Source organism: Thalassophryne amazonica, chromosome 21 (assembly GCF_902500255.1).
Source record: "Thalassophryne amazonica chromosome 21, fThaAma1.1, whole genome shotgun sequence".
Lineage (NCBI taxonomy): Eukaryota > Metazoa > Chordata > Actinopteri > Batrachoidiformes > Batrachoididae > Thalassophryne > Thalassophryne amazonica.
In genome coordinates, this window is record NC_047123.1 from 14673679 (window position 1) to 14699996 (window position 26318).

The 26318-nt window shown below is 40.3% G+C and overlaps 1 protein-coding gene across 1 annotated transcript in view; it reads left to right on the forward strand.

The window, feature by feature from the left end:
* Positions 1-26318, forward strand: part of ptprk (protein tyrosine phosphatase receptor type K) — a 360414-nt gene that overhangs the window by 106647 nt on the left and 227449 nt on the right. The window contains exon 3 of the mRNA XM_034162505.1: positions 13133-13255. Coding sequence (XP_034018396.1) covers positions 13133-13255 — 123 coding nt within the window. The remainder of the gene's footprint in view (positions 1-13132; positions 13256-26318) is intronic.

Below are 26318 nucleotides of genomic sequence, written 5' to 3' on the forward strand. Positions count from 1 at the left end.
GAAAAACTCCCTTTTAACAGGAAGAAACCTCCAGCAGAACCAGGCTCAGGGAGGGGCAGTCTTCTGCTGGGACTGGTTGGGGCTGAGGGAGAGAACCAGGAAAAAGACATGCTGTGGAGGGGAGCAGAGATCGATCACTAATGATTAAATGCAGATTGGTGCATACAGAGCAAAAAGAGAAAGAAACAGTGCATCATGGGAACCCCCCAGCAGTCTACGTCTATAGCAGCATAACTAAGGGATGGTTCAGGGTCACCTGATCCAGCCCTAACTATAAGCTTTAGCAAAAAGGAAAGTTTTAAGCCTAATCTTAAAAGTAGAGAGGGTGTCTGTCTCCCTGATCTGAATTGGGAGCTGGTTCCACAGGAGAAGAGCCTGAAAGCTGAAGGCTCTGCCTCCCATTCTACTCTTACAAACCCTAGGAACTACAAGTAAGCCTGCAGTCTGAGAGCGAAGCGCTCTATTGGGGTGATATGGTACTACGAGGTCCCTAAGATAAGATGGGACCTGATTATTCAAAACCTTATAAGTAAGAAGAAGAATTTTAAATTCTATTCTAGAATTAACAGGAAGCCAATGAAGAGAGGCCAATATGGGTGAGATATGCTCTCTCCTTCTAGTCCCCGTCAGTACTCTAGCTGCAGCATTTTGAATTAACTGAAGGCTTTTTAGGGAACTTTTAGGACAACCTGATAATAATGAATTACAATAGTCCAGCCTAGAGGAAATAAATGCATGAATTAGTTTTTCAGCATCACTCTGAGACAAGACCTTTCTGATTTTAGAGATATTGCGTAAATGCAAAAAAGCAGTCCTACATATTTGTTTAATATGCGCTTTGAATGACATATCCTGATCAAAAATGACTCCAAGATTTCTCACAGTTTTACTAGAGGTCAGGGTAATGCCATCCAGAGTAAGGATCTGGTTAGACACCATGTTTCTAAGATTTGTGGGGCCAAGTACAATAACTTCAGTTTTATCTGAGTTTAAAAGCAGGAAATTAGAGGTCATCCATGTCTTTATGTCTGTAAGACAATCCTGCAGTTTAGCTAATTGGTGTGTGTCCTCTGGCTTCTTGGATAGATAAAGCTGGGTATCATCTGCGTAACAATGAAAATTTAAGCAATACCGTCTAATAATACTGCCTAAGGGAAGCATGTATAAAGTGAATAAAATTGGTCCTAGCACAGAACCTTGTGGAACTCCATAATTAACTTTAGTCTGTGAAGAAGATTTACATGAACAAATTGTAATCTATTAGACAAATATGATTCAAACCACCGCAGCGCAGTGCCTTTAATACCTATGGCATGCTCTAATCTCTGTAATAAAATTTTATGGTCAACAGTATCAAAAGCAGCACTGAGGTCTAACAGAACAAGCACAGAGATGAGTCCACTGTCCGAGGCCATAAGGAGATCATTTGTAACCTTCACTAATGCTGTTTCTGTACTATGATGAATTCTAAAACCTGACTGAAACTCTTCAAATAGACCATTCCTCTGCAGATGATCAGTTAGCTGTTTTACAACTACCCTTTCAAGAATTTTTGAGAGAAAAGGAAGGTTGGAGATTGGCCTATAATTAGCTAAGATAGCTGGGTCAAGTGATGGCTTTTTAAGTAATGGTTTAATTACTGCCACCTTAAAAGCCTGTGGTACATAGCCAACTAACAAAGATAGATTGATCATATTTAAGATCGAAGCATTAAATAATGATGGTAGGGCTTCCTTGAGCAGCCTGGTAGGAATGGGGTCTAATAAACATGTTTATGGTTTGGATGAAGTAACTAATGAAAATAACTCAGACAGAACAATCGGAGAGAAAGAGTCTAACCAAATACCGGCATCACTGAAAGCAGCCAAAGATAACGATACGTCTTTGGGATGGTTATGAGTAATTTTTTCTCTAATAGTTAAAATTTTGTTAGCAAAGAAAGTCATGAAGTCATTACTAGTTAAAGTTAATGGAATACTCAGCTCAATAGAGCTCTGACTCTTTGTCAGCCTGGCTACAGTGCTGAAAAGAAACCTGGGGTTGTTCTTATTTTCTTCAATTAGTGATGAGTAGTAAGATGTCCTAGCTTTACGGAGGGCTTTTTTATAGAGCAACAGACTCTTTTTCCAGGCTAAGTGAAGATCTTCTAAATTAGTGAGACGCCATTTCCTCTCCAACTTACGGGTTATCTGCTTTAAGCTACGAGTTTGTGAGTTATACCACGGAGTCAGACACTTCTGATTTAAAGCTCTCTTTTTCAGAGGAGCTACAGCATCCAAAGTTGTCTTCAATGAGGATGTAAAACTATTGACGAGATACTCTATCTCCCTTACAGAGTTTAGGTAGCTACTCTGCACTGTGTTGGCATATGGCATTAGAGAACATAAAGAAGGAATCATATCCTTAAACCTAGTTACAGCGCTTTCTGAAAGACTTCTAGTGTAATGAAACTTATTCCCCACTGCTGGGTAGTCCATCGGAGTAAATGTAAATGTTATTAAGAAATGATCAGACAGAAGGGAGTTTTCAGGGAATACTGTTAAGTCTTCTATTTCCATACCATAAGTCAGAACAAGATCTAAGATATGATTAAAGTGGTGGGTGGACTCATTTACTTTTTGAGCAAAGCCAATAGAGTCTAATAATAGATTAAATGCAGTGTTGAGGCTGTCATTCTCAGCATCTGTGTGGATGTTAAAATCGCCCACTATAATTATCTTATCTGAGCTAAGCACTAAGTCAGAGAAAAGGTCTGAAAATTCACAGAGAAACTCACAGTAACGACCAGGTGTACGATAGATAATAACAAATAAAACTGGTTTTTGGGACTTCCAATTTGGAGACAAGCTTTCAAATGAATTAAAGCTCTGTCTGGGTTTTTGATTAATTAATAAGCTGGAATGGAAGATTGCTGCTAATCCTCCGCCCCGGCCCGTGCTACGAGCATTCTGACAGTTAGTGTGACTCGGGGGTGTTGACTCATTTAAACTAACATATTCATCCTGCTGTAACCAGGTTTCTGTAAGGCAGAATAAATCAATATGTTGATCAATTATTATATCATTTACTAACAGGGACTTAGAAGAGAGAGACCTAATGTTTAACAGACCACATTTAACTGTTTTAGTCTGTGGTGCAGTTGAAGGTGCTATATTATTTTTTCTTTTTGAATTTTTATGCTTAAATAGATTTTTGCTGGTTATTGGTAGTCTGGGAGCAGGCACCGTCTCTACGGGGATGGGGTAATGAGGGGATGGCAGGGGGAGAGAAGCTGCAGAGAGGTGTGTAAGACTACAACTCTGCTTCCTGGTCCCAACCCTGGATAGTCACGGTTTGGAGGATTTAAGAAAATTGGCCAGATTTCTAGAAATGAGAGCTGCTCCATCCAAAGTGGGATGGATGCCGTCTCTCCTAACAAGACCAGGTTTTCCCCAGAAGCTTTGCCAATTATCTATCAAACGTACATCTGTGCTATAAATGCTTTTCAAATCATGACATCAGAAAGAGATAAGCATGTCTTCAGGTACTGGATGAAAATTTCAGCCAAATGTGACAATAAGTTTCCAAAGGTTTGCAACGACTTGTCTCCATCATAATAAAATAATATTCACTTGACATGCTTTTAACATTATTCTCCGCTTGAATGCAATTTTTTAAAGTTATTGACATTGACATACACCACAAAGAAGAAAACATCCTTCTGTTTTCAGTGTGTCACTTCAGTATTTAATAAATGACTATGATTTGGCATGTGTGGACAAAACTCTGCCTGCTCATCCACTCATCTTCAACCGCTTACTACAATTCAGGGTCACAGGGGGGCTGGAGCCAGTTCCAGCAGTCGTAGGGCATGTGCCGGGGTACACCCTGGACAGGACACCAGTCTGTCACAGGGCCACACATACTGTAGACAAACAAACACAGTCACACCTGCCTGGTCCTGAGGTGGAGCTGTTCATGGTACCAGTACAGTGTGAAGTGCGAGAGTTGCAGAGCGCTGCTGCAGACCCGTCTGTTTCACACTCAAACTGAAGATACACAATCAATCAGACATCCTCAGTGATTCCTTGCTGTTATTTCTTTGTTGATGTTTTGTCTTGTTATTACACGCACACCCTTAAAAATATAGTACAACCATCATCCATGATGCATTATGGTTTGTGTACTATGTGCTGCTCCTCTTGGGTGTTGCTGGCTTGAACCTGAGTTCACATCAGCTTTTTTAACTATGGGCATTCAAACTGTGTGTAACTCACAGTTAAGGTTACGGTGCAGCTCAGGTGCAGCCTATTGACAGAAAGCACAGTATATTTGTATGATTTTTGTTGTTTTATACACTATAGCCAACAGGCTTAGTGGGAGGTATGAAAAATTTATTTCCCATTCTTTTGAGGTATCTTTGTTATCCTGTCTTTCTCTCACTTTCTTTTTATGCCTCCTGTAAACAAAAATGTTAAAGGATATATAGAAATGACTCCATCTGTACACCAGTAGTGCAAATGCAACTCCTTTTAACCCGTTTGGTGTATTTCAGTGACCAAATAATGGTTGCATAACATATGCAGATGTGCATGACAAAAAAAAAAATTGTCTAAATGTGATATTGGCGTTCTTGCAGTAGAACCACCCTCTTTTATTTTACTGAAGACTCTGTTTGCTCTCAGGCCTGTTTTCATTTGTTTTCTTTAACCTGTCATCGCTGAGCAAGAGGATCATTTTGTCAGATAATGTTGCATATCAGCATATGTTCTGACATGTCTGAAGGTTTGAGCATGCCCAAACAGCACTGTGATTCGGACTTAAGAGCCAGTTTCAACAGCTAGAATAATGTTTTAACGGCATAACGTTCAATGCCACTCTGTCGTGATTTTCTGGTGTTACTTTCTTGAAAGAAATTTGGGCTGTGTTTTGACGATTAAAACTAGTGCAGCAGAGGGCATAAATTCATTTGTGGCGTTTCCATATGTACATTTCTATTTAAGTGGTTTGAATTATCGTCGTTATTCAGGAAGGTGGGAGTAAAGAGGTTGTATCTCAGGCATGGGCTTATTGCAGTCTGAACACAGTATCAGCCAGAGTGGCACCTGTCATTCCATATAAACTGGACTGTGACAGACACAAGTGAAAGGATTTCTGCTGTTAATGAACTGGCGTGAACCTGTCATATTGCGCAGTGGAAATTGCTCGCCAAAGCTCCCTGAGGTGAAGCAGTAAGGTGAAGGTTTGCATTTTCCTGTGAGCATTTACTTTTATTTCTTTAAATCAATTTAATTGTGAATGGTACAGCATATTATGTTTCGGGGTGACCACACTTCACAGATTCTTATGCCAAATATACACGTTAGTGAGGTGCATTAGGTTTGAATGGGTCTTTATATGAATATTATTATATGTGCTTCTTGCCTGTTATATTGACTATTGACTATTGTTATATTGCGTGCGTGCGTGCGTGCATGCGTGCGCACACTTGCAGGAGAGAGAGTGAGAGAGAGACAGAGAGAGAGAAGGTTTTTGTTTTCCTGCAGTTGCCATAATACACATCTGACTAATACATTGTTGGCAAGCAGGGCGCATGTGTACTGTAATCTGTTTCTGCAAGGTGCGTGTGAGTGTTGTGCTCTTTAAATGAAGACACAGTTCTGGACTCAGACCAAATTTTTTGGTCGCTCCGATGATGGGCAGCTCTGTGTCTGGCAATGCCTTATTTGTAGAGCAACACCAGCATGTGTAAAATAAAGTAAATAAAATAAAGTAAGTAAGTAAAGTAAAATAAAGCCTTTTAACAGAAAGAGGGTCCATGCTGATCATCTGAAAAAGGCTTAGTGCGCATTTAAAGCAAAGCAGTGTGCTGGTCTATTTTTAAAAAACACACGGTCCGCTCTACGTGGGGAGTGACTATTGACCCGGGGCCGGGTACCCACAGTCTCAGTGTGCTCTCTGCCCGGTGTGAGGGGCTCTCAACACTCCCCTCACACCGGGTGAGTCACAGCTCCGTCCCCGGCCACACTGACAAACAGTCTCTAAAAGAAGATCCTGTCAGCAGAATCCACTCTTTGCTCAGACTTGCACTGAGTGTTTTGCTTTTTAATTTTCGCTTTCTTGAGCAACACACAGCGCTTCACACAGACGGTAACTTAAATAAAAAAAAAAACTGAGACTATTTGTGCCTTATTCAGTCAACGATCGGGCAAATAAACATTTTGACATGGCTTTGCGTCCCCGCCCGCCGGGTAAATAGACTCAGCCCTCTACATGCACTTTAAGTCAAGTTTTCATTGACAGGGTGCAGAGGGGATTTATCAGTGTGGCTTTTATGGAAAGCTGCACTCCAGTTTTTCACAGGCTGTGCTCACGTTCATGTGCAGCATGGTAAAAAATAAAACATCTCCTGAGAATACTGCCTCCTAACTCCTGTCTGACATGAGTCAATACTACACTTTTGTTGAACTATCTGTAATAAAAATGGTTCAAAGCATCACATTATTAAGCTTTTAAAAACAACTGGATAGTTCATCTTAGGACAAAAACTGGTTTTGAATTCAAACTGTTTGTGTTGTCATATTTTTTTGTCAAAATTGAAATCTGTTTTTTTACACATCACTCTTTACTTTTGTCTGTGTTTAATGTATATGAACTGTGGAATTGCAAAAGCAAATATGCTCCTTCTGAGCCGCTATAAATTGAACATTCTGCCACGGCCAAATATGTAGCCTTGCTTGTGTCTAAGGAATGCTGATATGAAACATCATGAGCAGTCAGTGTAAAATCTGCTGACTGAATTGTAAATTTAAGTTATTCTAATAGACTTATATCACTTTGAAAGTCATTGCTTCCCCAACTACAAACCTCACTGCACATCACTGTGTTGGACATGAGTTGTGTTATATTTGCATATTTAACAGTTCAAGTTTTTAAATATCCCAGAGGAGAAACCCCCGATTAAATAGGACTTCTGGCCTAAAAAAAAGGGCCCCTTCAGAGCAATGCAAGGCCCTTCCACAAATCTGTGTCTGCCGCCGGGTCTGGTTTGTTATTTTTACGTGACACTGTATTACAGACTGGTGAAAACACTTCAGCTATGTTCTTTAAGTCAGAGGTCTCAAACTGATTCCAGAAAGGGCCAAAAGGGTGCAGGTTTTCTTTACAACCACCCACTCCACCAGGTGATTTCACTGTTTTCCATCACTTTGAGCAGATGGAATCAGTTAATCAGTGAAATCACCTGGTGGAGTGGGTGGTTGTAAAGAAAACCTGCACCCTCTTGGCCCTTTATGGAATCAGTTTCAGACCTCTGCTGTAAGTAGTTCACTGAACATGTTTGTTGCTGATGTACATCCTTACTTCACGCCAACCTGGGCTTCATTCTGTGGTGCCTTTTTATAGCAAAAAAACAGTATACCATGGATTATTCACATTTGGCTGAATTATTTGGTCTGTTGGTTTGTTTTGCATTCTCGCCACAATTATGCCGCTACAAAGTTTGTTTGTGCCCAAGACAACGTCCAGGTCTCTTAGTGCGGTTCTGTGGGGGGCATGCCACAGTGCAATTACTGTTTACTTTCTGCCCAAATGAACTGCACCAATGAGAAAAACTGTTTGAAACGGAATAAAAGCCACAGGCGTGAAAACACCCTGAGATTTGATGTAATGCGGCTGCTTGTTGTGTTGATTGGTTTGATCATACTGGAGACAGAAAAACAAAATCAAATTATCTTCGTCTTTCTACTTCCAAATAATAATCTTGATCTAAGCTTATAAAAGAGAATAAGTGATCGTCTTTGTTGCTTGAACCCCCCACCCCCGAGAGCTGCCTGGACCTGTGTTTTTAAAGAGTTTGGTTGAAGCAGTTTTGTTCAGCTCACATCTTAGAACTGGAGGTCAGTGTAAATCTCCAAGAAGTGATTTTGAGTGACGGTGGCAGATGTTGTGTCTGATGCCATTCAACACTCCAAGAAGAGAGAGAGAGTGTGTGTGTGTGTGTGTGTGTGTGTGTGTGTGTGTGTGTGTGTGTGTGTGTGTGTGTGTGTGTCTTCTCCTTCTGCCCTTGAGCCTTTATTAAGTTCTAATTATTTTATTATGCAAATGAACCACCATTATTTCATTAGTGAAGCAGCCAATCACAAAAGCTGATTAAGAAGTGATTAGCATGCATGTGCACACACACACTCTCTCTCTCTCTCTCTCTCTCTCTCGTGTGTGTGTGTGTGTCCTTGTGAAAAAAAGAAGCTGGTAGAAATCATTGCCCATCTGGATGCACACAGGAATTTATCAAATAATGTAACCCAGTTAACATGTACAGACGCAATTTAAATTCACATTTCAGTCTTGAGTATTTATCAGGACCAGCAGTGGGACTTGCCGAAGCAAAACCAGACACTATAAAGTTGTTTATCTGTTTGTCTGTTTCTCATATATACATTTACAATAAACGGATTACCAGATAACGTCAGAGCTTTAGCGTTGTCAAATGACATTTAATACAGATATATGAAATCATGAGAGTGGTATAAAGCAGCATGAGAGATTAATTTGATTTAAAACAACCAACAGAGAAACCAGATCCACAAAAAATTATTGGATCCAACTGAGAAAATGGAGTGGGATAGAAGAGCTCTGTGAGGGTGTACACATGAAAATTCAGTAAGGTATGTCTTCTGTGATACATTCCAATTCTAAGGTAGAACTCTACTAGTGTATACTAAGGTATATCTAAATATCTAAAAAGTAGAATAGATGAGTAGACTAGAGTAGAGTAGAGCCACCAGGTGCGTGGTCTTGAGAAATACATGACTAACAGTCTGTGCAAATTCAAGCAATAAAATGTTTTTCTTCAGCGCTAAACAGCAGGAAAATGTTAACCTGTGACCCGACATAAGAGCCCTGTGGAAGCTAACACAGTATTTCCAAATCTGATTTTCTTGTGTAGCTTATACTGGAATGGCATTCGTTAGACGCTGGTTAAAGACCACTTAAACAATGTCAGTTTTTAACCTTCTGGTTGTAAATTGAGAACAAAGATAAACGTTTGACCCTATCATCTACCTGTTGGAGAGCAGCGTGCAGTGCTGTGCAGCTGACGCATTTGTCGTTTTTACGCCTAGCCTCCACATTGTGTAAGTTCCACGTATAACTGTGTCTATTTTTAGTGCGCGTGCATTGCTGTTGTGTGGCAACAGAAAGCGATTGTGCCAAAGTCCAGCAAATATCTGCTCTAAAGTCTAGTGCAGAGTTTTTCTATTTTTCTGCAATATTCAGAAAGCTTCACATACACAAGCTCACAGCACATAGTCATGCAATCCATCCTTTGCAGAAACAGAAAAAAAATCACTCCATGTGTGCATCAGAGCACAATGCAATTAGCGCTCAGCATTTACAGTTTGAGTCAGAGTGAACAGTTTTTGTCTAATCAATAATTTGCTGCAGGCATTTCTCATTTTGTAATTTTTAATCCAAGCCTCACTCCATGGCTTTTAGCATTTTGTGGTGCTTTTACCGGAGTAATGGCATTGTCCATGTCTTTATTTGCCTACTGCTTTTGCTCATGCACTTTGCACATGCTGAATTGCGTTCTCGTCAGAAAATGTAAGCAGTGTGCACACTTTTGTCTTAAAGGGGATGGCAGATGACAGTTGTAATCTTATGCCCAAATCAAGCATTTGTCCTCAGATTTCACAAATACTGAATAGAAATAAAAAGTTAAACATGCTTCAAATGCATTTGTGCGATGCAAGTGCAACACAGGTGTTTCTTGGTCAAAGGCAAAACACTTTCATTTCACAGTGGCACAGCACCACACCTGACTTTCAGACAAACATGCCCACAGGGGTAAAATAAGCACAATTCGTCTTGGTCTTGACACAATGTGGGCATTTGATGGAAACTAGCAATAAGACTTGTGATGCACTCGGCATCAGATAAGAACCATATTGCCTTTGTAACTGTAAGAATCCTTTTCAGACATGTGAGTATTCTGTTATTTGATTTATTTGTCCAAGTAGCACATCAAATAGAATAAAAGTATGTGACGCCCATGTGCTGTACTGTTTGCCCTCAGCATCTGCAACGTTCGTCATATTACGGCTGGAGGTGCAGCTTGCTGTGACAAAGACTTAATAGAACTGAACTGAACTGCATGAGGAGTGACTGGTTTAAAGAATAAAGGCTATGAGCAACGCGTGTGATCCAGAGCATCTCACTGAGTCTGTGAGTCACAGCCAGCTGTACCGCCAGCAGCCGAAGACAGTGCTTACTTTGATGTTAACGTTTTTGTCCTGCGGCTGCGGCTGTCACCTCTTGGTGTCCCCTCTGTAGATGGCGCTCAGATCAGTGGGGTATCTGAGGGCCTGTCATTCTGCGCTCTGTCACAGCCAGTGCAGCTGGCTCCAGGACACAGGTCGCAAAACTGTAGTGCTAACGGAGTGCACTGACATCAAGATTAATACTGCGGAATGGGGACTTCCTCACATGCATTTTTTTGGGGGAATGTAGATAAAACATTTGTGTAGCTTATGTTGGTAATCAAATCACTAATCGAACTTCATTTGTGTAGAATTAAAATATCATGTGATACAGCTTCAGAATGTCATAAATTCCATCAGTACATCATCCAAGCCTTTTTTTGTTGTTGATGTCTTGCTGTCTTACCAGCAATTCTTGATTCATCTGTGCTATATTAATAAAGCGTGTAAATACCTGACATTTATTGACTTGAGGTTCTACTTTGGGGATGTATTTTCATTGTAGTTTTTCCAAAGTATTTGTTTTTGTTTGTTCACAAGATCAAACACTATGGTATCAGTTTAGCCATAATCCATTTCATAAGAGGTGATTCAGTTCTGAATCATTTGACAATTAACGTGACAGTGAAATTCAGCTCCTGTTATCCTCTAAAGAGGAGGAAACGTTGAGAGAAAAAAGCGAATCTAACCCTTCACACATAGTACGAATACGTACAACTCCAGGGTGACCCACGGTGGTAGAGCTCATATGAGCGCACCAAAAAATATCGCCTCTTTGGGCAGGCGTGCACGATGTCAGTGCGACGGTTCATGCTTGCAGGAACACAGTGCCAGCAGCTGCTGTGAAAAAGTATAAATAATAAAAAAAAACCTGCTGCGGCAGTTCTGTGCACGCAGGAACACGCAGCTTTTCAAAGTAGCTGTGCGATGTGGTTACACATCAAGAAGCTACTGTAAAAAATAAAAATTACACACCACCTACGGGAATCGAGCCCATGCCTTCCAAAAGCTCTGACTTCCAGTCAGAAACTTTACCACTGAGCTATGATCACTGTCCTGTGAAAGCATGCAGGAAACTGCCTGATATCAGAAAGGACATGGACGTATTTAAAAAAATTAAAATCCCACACCATATAAAAACACCGCATTTATCAAGTGGGTAATACAAATATGATCCGTCTGTTCCTCAGTAGATGTCCCATGGTCACAGATGTACAGTCATGAAATGACATGAATGAGAAGCATTGTGCTTAGATCATGTCCACATTTGCTGGTGGCATCCAGCCGGCCCCGCATGCGTGTCCTGCATGACACACCGTGTCTTGCATGACACACGGTCTTGCGGATGGAGGCGCCGCAGGACTGACACCGCGTCATGTGGAACAGACAGTCAGATCACCCGCTGCGTGTTATGATCTGATGGTCTGTTTCAACCTAGGGGTAGCCTGTCACTCGCTGCAGCCCGTCGCCACAGCGATATATGTTTTTATTTATGTCCACGTGATGACAGCAAGCAGATACACGTGCGTCACTAGTGGCCAGTTGTTAGTCCATGTCCATACCAAACAGAGTATGTGTTGTCCAGCTGGGATGTCCACAACCACAGATCTTCACAGCTGCTTCTGTTGTCGGCCACACCTCCTGCAGTTTAGCACACACACCAAAGCCAAACATACGTGGGGCACTTAGACAAATTTCACTGTCAGCACGACAATGATTGTCTGCTGACTGTTGTTGTGTTAATAGTATGAATGGCCACACATTTTCTAAGTGCCAAACGAACTGTGTTCGTGTGTGTCACCTGGAATTGGCCGACACCTGCCGTGAGAGGGTTCGATGGGCTCGCACAGCACACTCTCTGTCTTTCAGCTGCTGGTGTGTGCAAATAGTTGTAGCAACAGGTGTATGAGGTGTTAGAAGCAACTACGATTCCTAACGTTTTGCATACGATTCCTGCTTCATGCGCACTTTATGTGCAAATCGACCAAATTCACACTATGTATGAAGGGGCCCTAACTGAGGGTTATCATTGCACCGATGACTATAGCAGGACAGCAAAAATAAAGACATGCAAGTCTGGGAAGAACTATCTTGAGGATATTATGGTCTTATCAGCCAGATATTTTCAGACACCAAGTAACAGTGGTTTGGGACCAATAAATTTAAAATGTTAATAATTAATTTTCACAAATTTGGAGAAAAGGTTGGTTCTAGCTTAAGGAGACAAACCATTAATTTATGTGAGAATGACAAAAAAAAAAAAAAATTAGGAGGAGGGGTAGCAGAGAGTTTTTCAGTCACTTTTCAAACTTGTTTTTATAAAGCTGTAGCTGAGTGACCAGTTAAAGCCACAGACATGATTCTGATGGCATTGTGGCTTTTCTTAGTTGTGTTTCTTTAGCCATTTTAGTAACACAAGCCATGCATCACTGCTGGTCAATGAATCAGATAGCCACCGCAGCCACCATGCCATTCCTATCAGCAGTATTGCCAGTTACAAGCCACATATCACTGCAGGTTGATTTATTTAGGTAGCCAATAGGGACAATGGCGTCTCTTCTGTATTAGGGTGACTTTTGTTTTGGCAGCACCACTACAGCTGACTCACACATGGTTGGCCTGGAGCTGTGATGATGGGCTCAGATGATCAGCTAAAGGCTGTGATGATTGAGTCAGAGGTGATTCTGTCTGACATTAAGTGATGTCTGTTGAGGGAGTTTATTAATGAGCTAAGACACATGCACACACAAAACATAATATGAATACATTACTTTGAATCAGACCAGAGTGGATTGTCAATTATAGTCCTCTAAATGGGGTGCGTTGATTTTGCAAATTCAATCAACAGCAATTTTGATCCACTTAATGACCCTGTTGTGTTATTTTGTGTGCAGGAAGTTGTACATTCGACGATGGATTTTCTCATTGTGATTACCAGCAAGATCCCTATGATGACTTTGACTGGATGTACATCAACACCCAGGAGGTGCCCTACATATCTCCAGACCTGCCAAAAGGTGAAGCTTGCTTGAATTCCTCTCTGTCATAAGTCAGTCTTTCTCTCCATTTGTCTCTATACATCTTCCTCTTCTGTGTGTAATCATATGTTCTCCCTCACTTCTCTTTTCAAAGACATAGTCATCTCCTTGCTACTTTAATCTGTTGTTTTTTTCTCTCCATGATGATGATGAAGGGGAAATTAAATCTTTCTGCTCAGGGCTGAGATTCTAATTAAGAGAATATGAGGTCATTAATCAACAGCGGGGAACAGGGAAGGTTGTCTCCTTTACAGTATTTAAAGCAAAATGTTGTAACAACCAGCTATGTAATGTTGAAATGGCAATGACCTTTACAGAAACTAAATGTTGTAAAACACTATGGTTTTGTTACTGTGACAACATGACAACAGATTACATTTAAGAAAGATTCAGTTGATATTAACATATACTTTTGTGGCTTGGGGTGTATACCAGATCACGATAAAGTACTAGTATTCCTGTCCCGACTCTCAGTTGGCTCTGCATGGGGTTGCATCACTGATAGTGGACCTTAACCTTTCACTCGCACAATTCAGTCACAATGCATGCTTGGTGTAAACACAAATAACAGATCAAACAGGAGACCAAGATTTGTGAGAGTTGACAACATGTCATGGTCTTGTCAGTCTTATATGGGTGTCAGTCCGGTGTAAACGGGGCATTAGTGTTACGGGTGAGCCCCACTAACTTGCACATGCGTAAGTCACGATTCGGCTTTACTTGTGGGCAAGTTGTGGACCCGAAAATTTAGAGTACTGTATAAAAGTCCATTTTGATTTGACCATTTTTGGGAGGGATAATCAATGCGGATGATTCTGGATAATGATTCCCTCTTCCTTCTTCGGCTGCTGCTCCTCAACACGTGAAGTGGATCTGGAGTGGATTCAAAATCTTCCCCCTCCTCCGGCCGCTGCATGCCAGCGCGGAAGACCCCACCTTTGGACGCGACTCTTTGAATCCTTACTACTGTTAGCGAGAGAGAGGGAGAGAGCAAGCGAGCAAGAGAGAGAGAGGGTGTGGGAGAGAGAGAGAGGGTGTGGGAGAGAGAGAGAGCAGCACGTGATCTAAAGGGTCACATCCAGACACCATCCAGGTGTTTCAAATGGTCAAAACTATGGCAAGGTGAGCTAATTTTAAGGTTTTTGTTTTTTTGGTTGAACTTACTAACTCACGGTGTCAGATTACTTGCAGTCCAATTTAGTGGACCCCAACTCAGGCGAGTTAATGGGGCTCACCTGTATTCATACCAGCAGAATGAGTACTGTTTACAAACAAATCAGTGTGCTCTATCTTCTCCCTAGTGGAAAAGTAGGGTACAGCGCAGTGTTATGGGCCTTTCACACGGACCCGGCGCCACGAGGGGGCGTTTGGGTGCGACGCCCCCTCACGTCATCAACCCCGCCCCCTCGTATGTGAGAGTTACCAAAAAATTAAAATAAAAAAGAAAGAAAAAGAAATACTGGAAAATATAGCAAAATATTAGTTATTCAATAATATCATATTTAACAAATAAACCAAATTAATTAACTAAAGTAATTAATTTTAAAACAAACAGATATGGCGTGTGTCTGTGTTCAAGCGATTTGTTAGGTTGAGGGTTGCGCTTGTCAGTGCGGCAGAGGTCAAGGATCCTGAGTCCAGCGATTATGGTAAGGTGGACGAATTAAAGCATGCTTGATTTATTCAAGCAGTGTCAGAGCTGGATTTCCTGGGATTCGTCAAGTCCAGTTAGTGCGAGAACTCTTTCTCAACATTAAAAAGAGTGTTCAGTGATCACAGACGCAGCATGCTGCATGAACGAAAGGTGAACTTAGGCTGGGCAGACACTGTACAATATTTTCAGTTAATAGTTAATCTGCTGTCTTGTGTCGTTTCTCAGATCAGTTGTTGGTTTGGTTTTGTGGTATGCAGGAGATCACTTGACCGAGGGTCTATACGTTCAAATAATAATTAAAAAAATACTGTCATCACTCTTTACTCTTACTCAGTCAGTCTCTTACAACGGTGTAGCCTAAATACACGAGCTTTCCAGGAGCGCACCCAATTCATTACGCATTACGCAATTCATTATACATTCAGGGCCGTAAATGCGTCGCGCATCGCTCTAAAACCCATTATTTTCAATGAGAAGTGTCACGCTAATGACACGACGTGACACGGCAGAAACCAAGCTTAAGCGATGTACCGCCAGGAGCGCAGACCGCCGTCGTCAAAGTTCAACCCAATCCAACTTTCATCACCGTTTGCTGTGACATAGCTTCATGCGTCCAATAGAAATGCGGCATCAGGCAAAAACAGAAGGTGACAGAGTGCAGAAATATGTGTCAGAGGAACATCAGGACCGTTACGTTTCACAGCAGTTTTATGAAGAAAATCCTTACAAATGTTTTTTTTTTTACTTTAAGGTTAATTTGATTACTGTACATTTTGAAGTTAAAAAATGTTTCTTACATTACAAAACTTGTAATTAAAATAGTTTTAAGTAAAAGAATTATACTAATTAATTTATATTTAATTAATATAGATTTATATTTATTTATGGTGGCTATGAATGAATGAATCTATCAGACTTAAAAATCTACACATTAATGTTCATGCCATTTCATTTGTCTAAAAATAAATGTCCAAGGTTCATTATCATGTTAATCAAGAAATTATCTCATCTGAAACAACAACAATGGACAAGTCATGGTTTTAATTTAAATATTAATTACCGTATTTTCCGTACTATAGGTCGCACCGGAGTATAAGTCGCACCAGCCACTTTATCCATTATAAAGAAAAATAAACCATAAATAAGTCGCACTGGACTATAAATTGCATGGACATACAGGTATGTTAACTTAACATGAAAAGTTCAGATGATAATATTGTGACGGCTACCGTTTTCGGATGCATATTTCACCAGTCGCAACTTGTAATCTGCAGAGTATGATTTTCTTTTTGGTGGCATTTTTTTTCGGGCCTTCTCAGTTGTCTTGTTATCAGTAATGTTGAAATTTTATTTTTCTATGGTAGTCAGAAGTAGCAGGAACAGTCACACAAGCCTTGAGCGCCCTCTTGTGAGCTGCATTTTACCTACGGATATGTTTGTATTTTGCGGACCACATTGCAAGCCGAACCATAACCCGGCATCATCGCTGAACGGTTCTTTCTAACACATTACCCGCTGTGGACCATAATACACACAAGGGTTTCAGCTGCCCGATGTTCGTGCTGCCCGTGGTGTCGACGCCACCTCCTTCCAAGTGCAGGACCTCTAATCCTCCACCGTCGCTCACACCAGTGCTCCCACGCAGCTCTCAGCGTCAACTTAAACACTCTGCTCACACTGATATCCAAGGGTTGAAGCTGTTTTGTTAGACCCCTGCCCGGACTAACAGCAAGCAACCGTGTTCCATCTGCATCACACGCTGTTTCACAATCATTGTCTGGGTGAGGTGGGTCTGGGTGAGGTGAGGAATACGCATCCAGTGTTCTGTTCTCTGATTGGTTATTGCGTGACCTATACGGCGGCCACCATACTACAAGTGCCCATGATGCATTGCAGTTTCATTTCTGGTGACAATTTTAAAACATAGAGCGACTCTGTCACGTAAAATTGTTTTATTACGGTAAATTCATTGAGAATCTACCGGTAATATTTTTATTTATAAGTCACTCTGGAGTATAAGGGTCGCACCCCCGGCCAAAACATGTAAAAAAAAAGTGCGACTTATAGTCCGAAAAATACGGTAATATTATAGTTTTATAATGGGTGTTGTGTGTGGGCCGCCAGAAGAGGAGGTACTGCTGGCCCACCACCAGAGGGCGCCCTGTCTGGGAGTGCGGGCTCCAGGCACCAGAGGGCGCAGCCGCCTCACAGGAGCAGCCAGGGTGACAGCTGTCACGCATCACCTGCAACAGCTGTTACCAATCATCTGATCGGCAGGAGTACATCAGCAGGACGACGTCTCCACCTCTTTGCTGAGATATCGTTTCTACCTGGAAGGTAACGTTCTCAGCTGACTGTGACAGGAATATCTGTTGCTTGTGTGTGTTTGGACAGCAGATAATCTGTTTCTTTTTTCAACGAGAGGTGGAGGTAGTTTTCCTGCCGTGTGGATTGCTGGGTGCAAACGCACCCACATTTAATTGTTTGTTGTTCCTCGCCAGCAGTACCAGGTCCGACACGCGGAGGCAGTGGCCACCTGGGAGTTCGGGACTTGGCGGCTCCAGTATTCCCGGGGTCTGGTGGCGGAGGAATCGTGTGGTTCCGGTTCTGCTTTGGACAGACGTCTTCTATCTTCGAGCCTGCCCACACGACATCTTTGTGAATTGACTTTTTGACCATTGTTGTAATCTGTTGTATTTGTTGTGCGCATTCACAACAGTAAAGTGTTGTTATTTGACCTACTCCATTGTCCGTTCATTTGCGCCCCCTGTTGTGGGTCCGTGTACCTACACTTTCCCAACAATGTGATTGCTTTTAATATTGTAATCAGGATAGAGTAATTACTGAAATATGAATTTGACTATTTTGTTGATTATGAATGCTTGTGCTAAATTGTGCACAATAGGGGCGAGGCTTCTTCTACCTCTGTCTTTTTGAATGAACTTTGACTTCATGGACATGTTTAATGATTCATTCATTTAATGTTAAAATATAAAAGGAAATGGCTTTTTTCAAATAATAAAATAGTTGCTCTTTAAAGAGCCTTTGTTTTACTTACAACTCCAATTCCAGTGAAGTTGGGACGTTGTATAAAATGTGAATAAAAACAGAATACAATGATTTACAAATCCTCTTCAACCTATATTCAATTGAATACACCCCAAAGACAAGATATTTAATGTTCAAACTGATAAACTTTATTGTGTTTGTGCAAATATTTGCTCATTTTGAAATGGATGCCTGCAACATGTTTCAAAAAACTAGGACAGTGGTATGTTTACCCCTGTCTTACATCACCTTTAATTCTAACAACACTCAATAAGTGTTTGGGACCCTAATTGTTGAAGCTTTGTAGGTGGAATTCTTTCCCATTCTTGCTTGATGTACAACTTCAGTTGTTTAACAGTCTGGGGTCTCCGTTGTCATATTTTGCGCTTCTTAATATGCCACACTTTTTCAATGGGTGACAGGTCTGGACTGCAGGCAGGCCAGTCTAGTACCCGCACTCTTTTACTACGAGGCCACACTGTTGTAACGCGTGCAGAATGTGGCTTGGCATTGTCTTGCTGAAATAAGCAGGGACGTCCCTGAAAAAGACGTTGCTTGGGTGACAGCATGTGTTGCTCCAAAACCTGGATGTACCTTTCAGCATTGATGGTGCCATCACACATGTGTAAGTTGCCCATGCCATGGGCACTAACACTTTGCGTCTGTCCATTTCAAATGGGCTCGGGCCCAGAGAAGGCGGTGGTGTTTCTGGATGTTGTTGATGTATGGCTTTCGCTTTGCATGGTAGAGTTTTAACTTGCACTTGTAGATGTAGCGAGGAACTGTGTTTTCTGAAGTGTTCCTGAGCCAACGCGGTAAGATCCTTTACACGATGTTCGTTTTTAATGCAGTACCGCCTGAGGGATCGAAAGTCATGGGCATTCAATGTTGATTTTCGGCTTTGCCGCTTACATGTAGAAAGTTCTCCAGATTCTTTGAATCTTCTGATTATGTTATGGACTGTAGATGATGGAATCCCTAAATTCCTTGCAGTTGAACATTGAGAAACATTTTTAAACTTTTGGACTATTTTTCACGCAGTTGTTCACAAATTGGTGATCCTCACCCCATCTTTGCTTGTGAATGGCTGAGCATTTGGGGATGCTCCTGTTACACCCAATCATGACACTCATCTGTTTCCAAACAGGTGTTCTTTGAGCATTCATCAACCAGTCTTTTGTTGCCCCTGTCCCAGCTTTTTGAAATGCGTTGCAGGGCATCCATTTCAAAATATTTAATATATTAAAATAGGCATTAAAAAAAATGTAAATATAAAAATAGGCATAAAAAACTGATATAAACTTTAAAAGAGATGTCATTAAAAGCCTTAGAGGCATTAAATTATGATCTTAATAATAAAAATTGGGAAGAAGTTTATTTCGGTGATGTTAATGTAGCATATAGTTCATTTATGAAAATATTGATGAAATCATATAATAAAATTGTAAATTAATAAAAACTAGTAAGAAAAGAGTAGATAAACCATGGCTGACCAAGGGAATAAAAAACGCTTGGGTAAAGAAAAACTATTTATACAGGTGCTTTTTAAAAATGCAAACAAAGGAAACAGAATACAGATACAAAAATATAAAAATAAACTATTGACAATAATTGGGAAACAAAAAAAAGATTATTATAGTGAACAATTGAATAAGAGTAAAGATAATATGAGGGCAACATAGGGAATTATAAAAAGGGTGATGGAAAGTGATGGAGTGAAATCAACTTTTCCGAACTACCTTGTCAAGGAAAATAAAGAGATATATGACATAAAAGAAGTTGTAAATGAGTTTAATGATTATTTTTCGAAGGTGGGATCAAATCTGGTGGGAAATAAACCAATAGTAGAAGATAAATTAAATACTATTGTAAATACGGTCAATAGTATTTTCCTTGACACTGTGGAAAAAGATGAAATAAGGAATATTATAAAAAACTGTGTAAGCAAAAGATCAACTGACTATGAAGATTTAGACATGATGACTGTAAAAAGTATAATAGAAACTGTTATTGAACCATTCACTTACATTTGTAATCTGTCTCTGTCAAGAGGAATTTTTCCAGAAGAAATGAAAATTGCCAAGGTAGTCCCATTATATAAAAATGGAGACAAGCATAACGTTTCAAATTACAGGCCAGTGTCATTGCTTCCACAGTTTTCTAAAATTATGGAAAAGGTTTTTGTGACAAGGTTGGATAAATTCATTGAGAAACATCATATTTTAAAGAATGCTCAGTATGGATTTAGAACAAAACATTCGACAGCTATGGCAATTATGGAATTAACAGAGAAAATATCAACAGCAATAGATAAGGATTATTTTGTAAGTGTTTTTATTGATTTGAAAAAAGCTTTTGATGTTATCGATCATTCAAGATTGCTTCATAAGTTACAACAATATGGAATAAGAGGGATTGCACATCAATGGGTAAAAAGCTACTTAGAAAATAGAAAACAGTTTGTTCAGATAAATGATACTAAATCAGAATTGTGTAATATTATGTATGGAGTACCACAAGGATCGGTACTTGGACCTAAACTGTTCATTTTGTATATTAATGATTTTGTGAATGTGTCAAAGGTACTTGGTAGCATTTTATTTGTTGACGATACAACATTATTTTACTCTGGATCAGATATACAGGAATTAGTACAGGTGATAAATACAGAGTTGGAAAAAGTTAAATATTGGTTTGATACAAACAGATTGTCACTTAATCTTAATAAAACAAGCTTCATATTGTTTGATGACAGAGTAAAAAAAAATGAGTGTCAATAACAATAGATGGAGTGACATTGAAAGGGTAAAAGAAACAAAATTTCTAGGAGTATGATTGATGAGGGTTTTGCATGGAAGTCACATATAACTACATAAAAGGAAAGATAACGAAAGTCATTGCTGTTTTGCATAAAGTTAAATATTCATTAAATAATTATGGATTATTAACATTGGACAATTCATTGATTGTTCCATATTTGACTTACGTGTTAGAAATCTGGGGGATCAACATGTATAACATACACAACCTTTATTTATTTTGCAGAAAAGAGCTGTTAAAAGTGAGTAGCAACAGTCGATTTAGAGATCCATCTAATCCATTGTTCGTTAAGTATAGGGTACTTAAATTTCATGATTAGTTGATTTGAAATTATTACAAACAATGTACAAAGCGAAAAAACAATACCTTACCAATAAACATTCAAATATGTTTGAAAAAGAGTAAGTAGTTATAATTTGAAGGGCATAGAAGTCTTTAAGAACCAAGATTTAGAACCAAGATAAAGGAACGGAGTATTGCAGTCAATGGTGTAAAATTATGGAACAACCTCAGCAAAGAAATCAAAGAATCAAGGTCGCTTAAATTATTTAAAAAACGTATTAAACTTGATGTATTTCAAAAGTATGAAACTATGAAATAGGTCAGTGGACTGGTGACAAAGCTAAAATGTAAGCTGTTAATAATGTTAGAATGTTTGAAGTTTAAAATGTATCTGTTAGGGGTGTAATCTTATAAATAATGGTTAAAATTAGGAAATAAGTTGGTGACCATGTGACAAAATCATAGAAATGTAATTATTCGTAGTGTCGATTGATGATGCTTTGTGAGATTGTATTGTAAAAAACGGGGGCAGAGTAATAAGACTTGTTCTTCTAACTGCTCCTTTTCATTCAGTGGTTTGTGATGTTTTGTTGATTCTGCTTTTCTGTTTTTATTTTCTTTTAAATGAATGAAATAAATGAAAGGAATGCTAAATATAGCAATAGTTGCACAAAAACAATACGTTATCAGTTTGAACATTAATTATCTTGTCTTGTGGTGTATTCAATTGAATATAGGTTGAAGGAGGATTTGCAAATCATTTGTATTCTGTTTTTATTTTCAGTTTTACACAATGTCCCAACTTCATTGGAATTGGGATTGTAGAAGTGGAGTAGCAGGTGTGAGTTTTTAGAGATGACAGATGAGCTGGACCTTCAGGTCATTAACCAGATGGTCTTCTCTGCAGCTTCAACCTCTTGGTGGAGTTTTTGGAGACAATTTCCTCAAATTTTGAAAGAGCAGAGATGTTCTCTTCTTCCTTCTGGACTTCAGTTGTTGGTGTTCAGCTCCATCACTAGAAGGTTTTGAAGTGAATCTGTATTACAAGGTTCTCTGCACAGCAAATGTTGAAATGTTCCTAATGTGGGAAATGTAAAGAATATGTTTCTTAAATGATCAAGAAACATGAAACAGTGCTGTGTTATTTTATTTAAGGTTGATTTACTTGATACCTAAAAGAATGAAACTAAGTTGAGACTCTTGTATAGTAAGAGCAGTAGGCAATTACAAAACTATTAGTGTAGCTTTAGTTGGTAAAAATAAAATAGACAACAATTTACAAATATAATACATTCACTCAGCTTGACTGAGTGATTCTGCAGCTAATGCTAAGCTAACGTTAGCCGATAAAACTTCAGTGCATACAAATATGATCCGTCTGTTCTGTGTACTCAACTCTGGACAATTTGAACATGCTCTGTTGCGTGTCTGTGTGTGTGTTTATATATGCAAAAGTGAAGAATTTTGGATCGAATGTGTCTGCTCGGTCACACCGGCTGCGACATCGGGTCTCTGATCTGAACACTGGCCACTTCAGCCTCACTGAAAAAAGCCTTCTTCCAGCAGGGAGCGATGTCCATCGCTTATTCTTCTGCCTTTTTTTCTCTTAATATTTTGGTTATGACTGGCAGACTGAGTGTTTCACTTTTTCCCTGTCACATATGCATGATGGCGATTGTCAGGGTTGTTACCGGACCCTTGAAAAGCCAGGCAGTGGCATACAAATCTCCTCCTCCTCTACTCGTCCAAACGTATCTAATGCAAGCGAAAGCATCAAAATGCTCAACCAGACACCTTCAATTTGAAAGGCACTTTTGTGTCACTGTTGTGACACCTGATACAGTTGTCATTTTCACGCCCAGCAGCTTTCATGCAAAGCTTTGCACGGTGGTCAGTGAAAAACTCATCACACATAATGAATGTAACTAATTTACAGAACTGCCATGGCAACGGCCAGTGTTATGTCTCCACGTGCTTGCACAAATCTGTTTCTTCACCAGAAATCCTGTCACCTGATGTCCACTTAATACCACATTATTGTGTGCCTGCAGACTCTCATTTAAAGGACAAGAAGTGACATTCTGACTGGTTGAATATCTGTTCAGTCCACAATCCACCCTTGGCAAAAGTAGATGATTAATTCAGCCCCTTTGAACCCAGCAGCCGTCTTTGCTTTCAGTTCATCTGCTTTCTAAATAACATTAAGACCACTCCTAAAGCATTTGTGCCACACCTTATTTACCCTCCAACAACATAGAGCCCAAAGTTTGCAGCTGGCAGGGGTTATGTAAATGTTTTAGTGAAGAGTGCAGAGGTTACATAGGAAATGGAGTTTTGGATGCCACAGTAGGAGGAGAGGTTTCAGTTTTTGCTTGTTACACTGATTCAGATCTTGCCTAAGTGTTTTGCAGCATGAACTGATATTTGATGTGGGACAGTGGTGCTTTGGAAAGACAAGAAGGACAAACAGCAACAGCAAACAATTTCAACAGCAAAAGTCTATCAGTGTTTGGAAGCAGTGATGACAGTGAGTGAGGCGTAAAAATGAGCAAAAAGGGATTTCTGTTAGAGAACGCTTTGCTGGCTGATCCATGTATTGGGGCAATATGGTGTTTTTCAAAAGGTCAGTATCGTTTGTTTGTGGTGTGATCTGCTCCCACTTTTTTGGTCATTTGTATGGCCGATTCTAGCTGTCATATGCAGATTATTTTAGTTTTGCAGTGCAGCAGTGTTGAAAGTAAAACACTCAGTGTGGTTAGCTTCAGAGAGTAGATATTTGCATTGTTGTTTTTTGTGTGTCTGCCTAGTTGCTTCTAAGTCTCAGGGGCTTTATTCAGTGTTGGAGCTGAGGTGTTTTGATCACAACAATAAAGACGTCTGTGTGCAGTGCAGACAGAGTGACACAGAGGGCCGTATTTTGAAAGTAGATGCAAAAATGGAGTTGAATTTTCCATTTACATTAGGCATTAGGTTTGGGGCGGTTAGACGGCTCCATCGTCCAATGCTGTTGGCTAACAGACATGTCCTCATGCCACCCCTTCCCCCTGCACACACACACACACACATACACACACACACACTAATTCCATTGTCACCACTTTACCATCAATATACTGTATTTATCTGTTCGCTGGAACTTTATATTTTAAAGAGTTTCAGTCTGTGGTGAACACTCTGTGAGCCACTGAATGTCCAGTGCAGAGATACCCTGCTGCTTATGTGCAGAACGAAATGTCCAGTTTTCACACTGCATGCAGAAAAAAATTAAGACTGTGTAACGGAGGCCAGCAGGTGTCGCTGTGCAGATGTAGTTAGTAAACCTCACTCAAACAGCTCAAAAGGATTCTCTGGTCACAAGGCCAGAGCCCTGGGTTTTAGCCTTCTGGTTAGAGAGTCCGACTCCCGTTTCGGAGATCGTGAGTTCGCGTCCCGAGGGGAGTGAATGGGCGGAGTCATAACAACACAATGCAGAGTGCAGCTGCTACAATGGTGCCGTGACCTGGATAGGAGTGAGTTTAGGGGGGTGAGTGTAACGGAGGCCAGCAGGTGTCGCTGTACAGATGTAGTTAGTAAACCTCACTCCCAACAGCTCAAAAGGATTCTCTGGTCACAAGGCCAGAGCCCTGGGTTTTAGCCTTCTGGTTAGAGAGTCCGACTCCCATGCCGGACATCGTGAGTCCCCAAGGGAGCGAATGGGCGGAGTCATAACAACACAAGGCAGAGTGCAGCCGCCACATATGCATCGAAAAGAACTGATCTGCCCAGAAGACATACAGCTGACCAACAACTCCAACAAAATGTCTTTATTTTGATTTGATTTATTTTAGAAGTTCAGCAGGCCAATGGAATGTAAAGCTCACATTTCATTGACATTGCCCAACTCCATTTAGCATGTCTGTGCTGTCGTCCAAACATAAGATCACCCAGTCAGAGGGACACCTTTCCATCCCTTTAAACCAGGGCAGGCACCCAACACTATGGAGTTGACAAAGCCATGCAAGTGAAAGGATTTCTTGCACTTTAGCATATTAGTGCCAGCCCGTCACAGCGGACAGTCACCACTAAAGCCCCCTGATGTCTGTTCAACAAAAGGTACAAGTGAAGACAGATTCAAAACGCCAACTGCCTTGCAGCCATAATCCGATCATAAAAAAGGCTCTCTCTCTCTCTCTTTCTCTCTCCTCTCTCTCTCCACATCTGCATCAAACACTCAAAGCACCTCGCAAATAATGCCTACATTAACCCCGATGTGAGTTTGCTGCCATACAAGGAGCTCACTACACACCGGAAGGAAAAGGGGATAAAGACCTTGCCCAAGGGCTCTAGTTGATTTTCTAGTCAGGCTGGGGTTTGAAACCGATGATCCTCTGGTCTCAAGCCCAACGCCTTAACAACTAGATCATCACCTCCCCTACTACTGTAAGTGCGGAGATGTAAAAATTTCAGACAGGTAAGGAGGAGCGAGGCCATTAATAGCTTTAAAAACAAACATTAAATCTTAAAATCAATCTAAAACAACTGGAAGCCAGTGGAGTGACACAGGACAAGTGTAATATGATCACATCTAAAAGTGTTTGTTAAAAGATGAGCAGCAGCATTCTGCACCAAGTGGAGGTGTGCAAGAGAGGACTGGTTAATGCCAGCATAAAGTGCATTAGAATAGTAATAATAAATCTGGAGCTGATGAAAGCATGAAGTCTACTGAGGAAGTGCTTTATTTTAGCCAGAAGACGAAGCTAGAAAAAATGTGCTTTGACAACAGAGTTTATCTGTTGATCAAACCTCAAACAGCTGTCAAATACCACTCCCAGATTCTTGACAGCAGTTTTACATTATTAGCCAGGGCACCAAAATTTGGTGTTACCACATTTGGCATGCCAGAATGTCCAAACCTATTGGTCTCAGTTTTACCATCATTCAGGTAAAAGAAGTTTTGGGGGTACCCACTGCTTTACATCATGGATACAATTAATAATGATGATAAAGCATCACTTCATTAGTCCTCATAGGCAGATAGATTTGCAAATCATCCAAATAGCAATGAAAGGTCAGGTTGTGCTGGGCTATAAATGACCCCAATGGCAAAATGTACAAAGAAAATAGAATAGGCCCAAGAATAGAACCCAGTGGCACTCCACAACACAGGGGAGCAATTGATAAGGAGAGGTCACCAATCATAACAGAAAAACTCCTTTTGGCCAAATAAAATAATAAATAAAAAAGATGTGATTGTCTTCT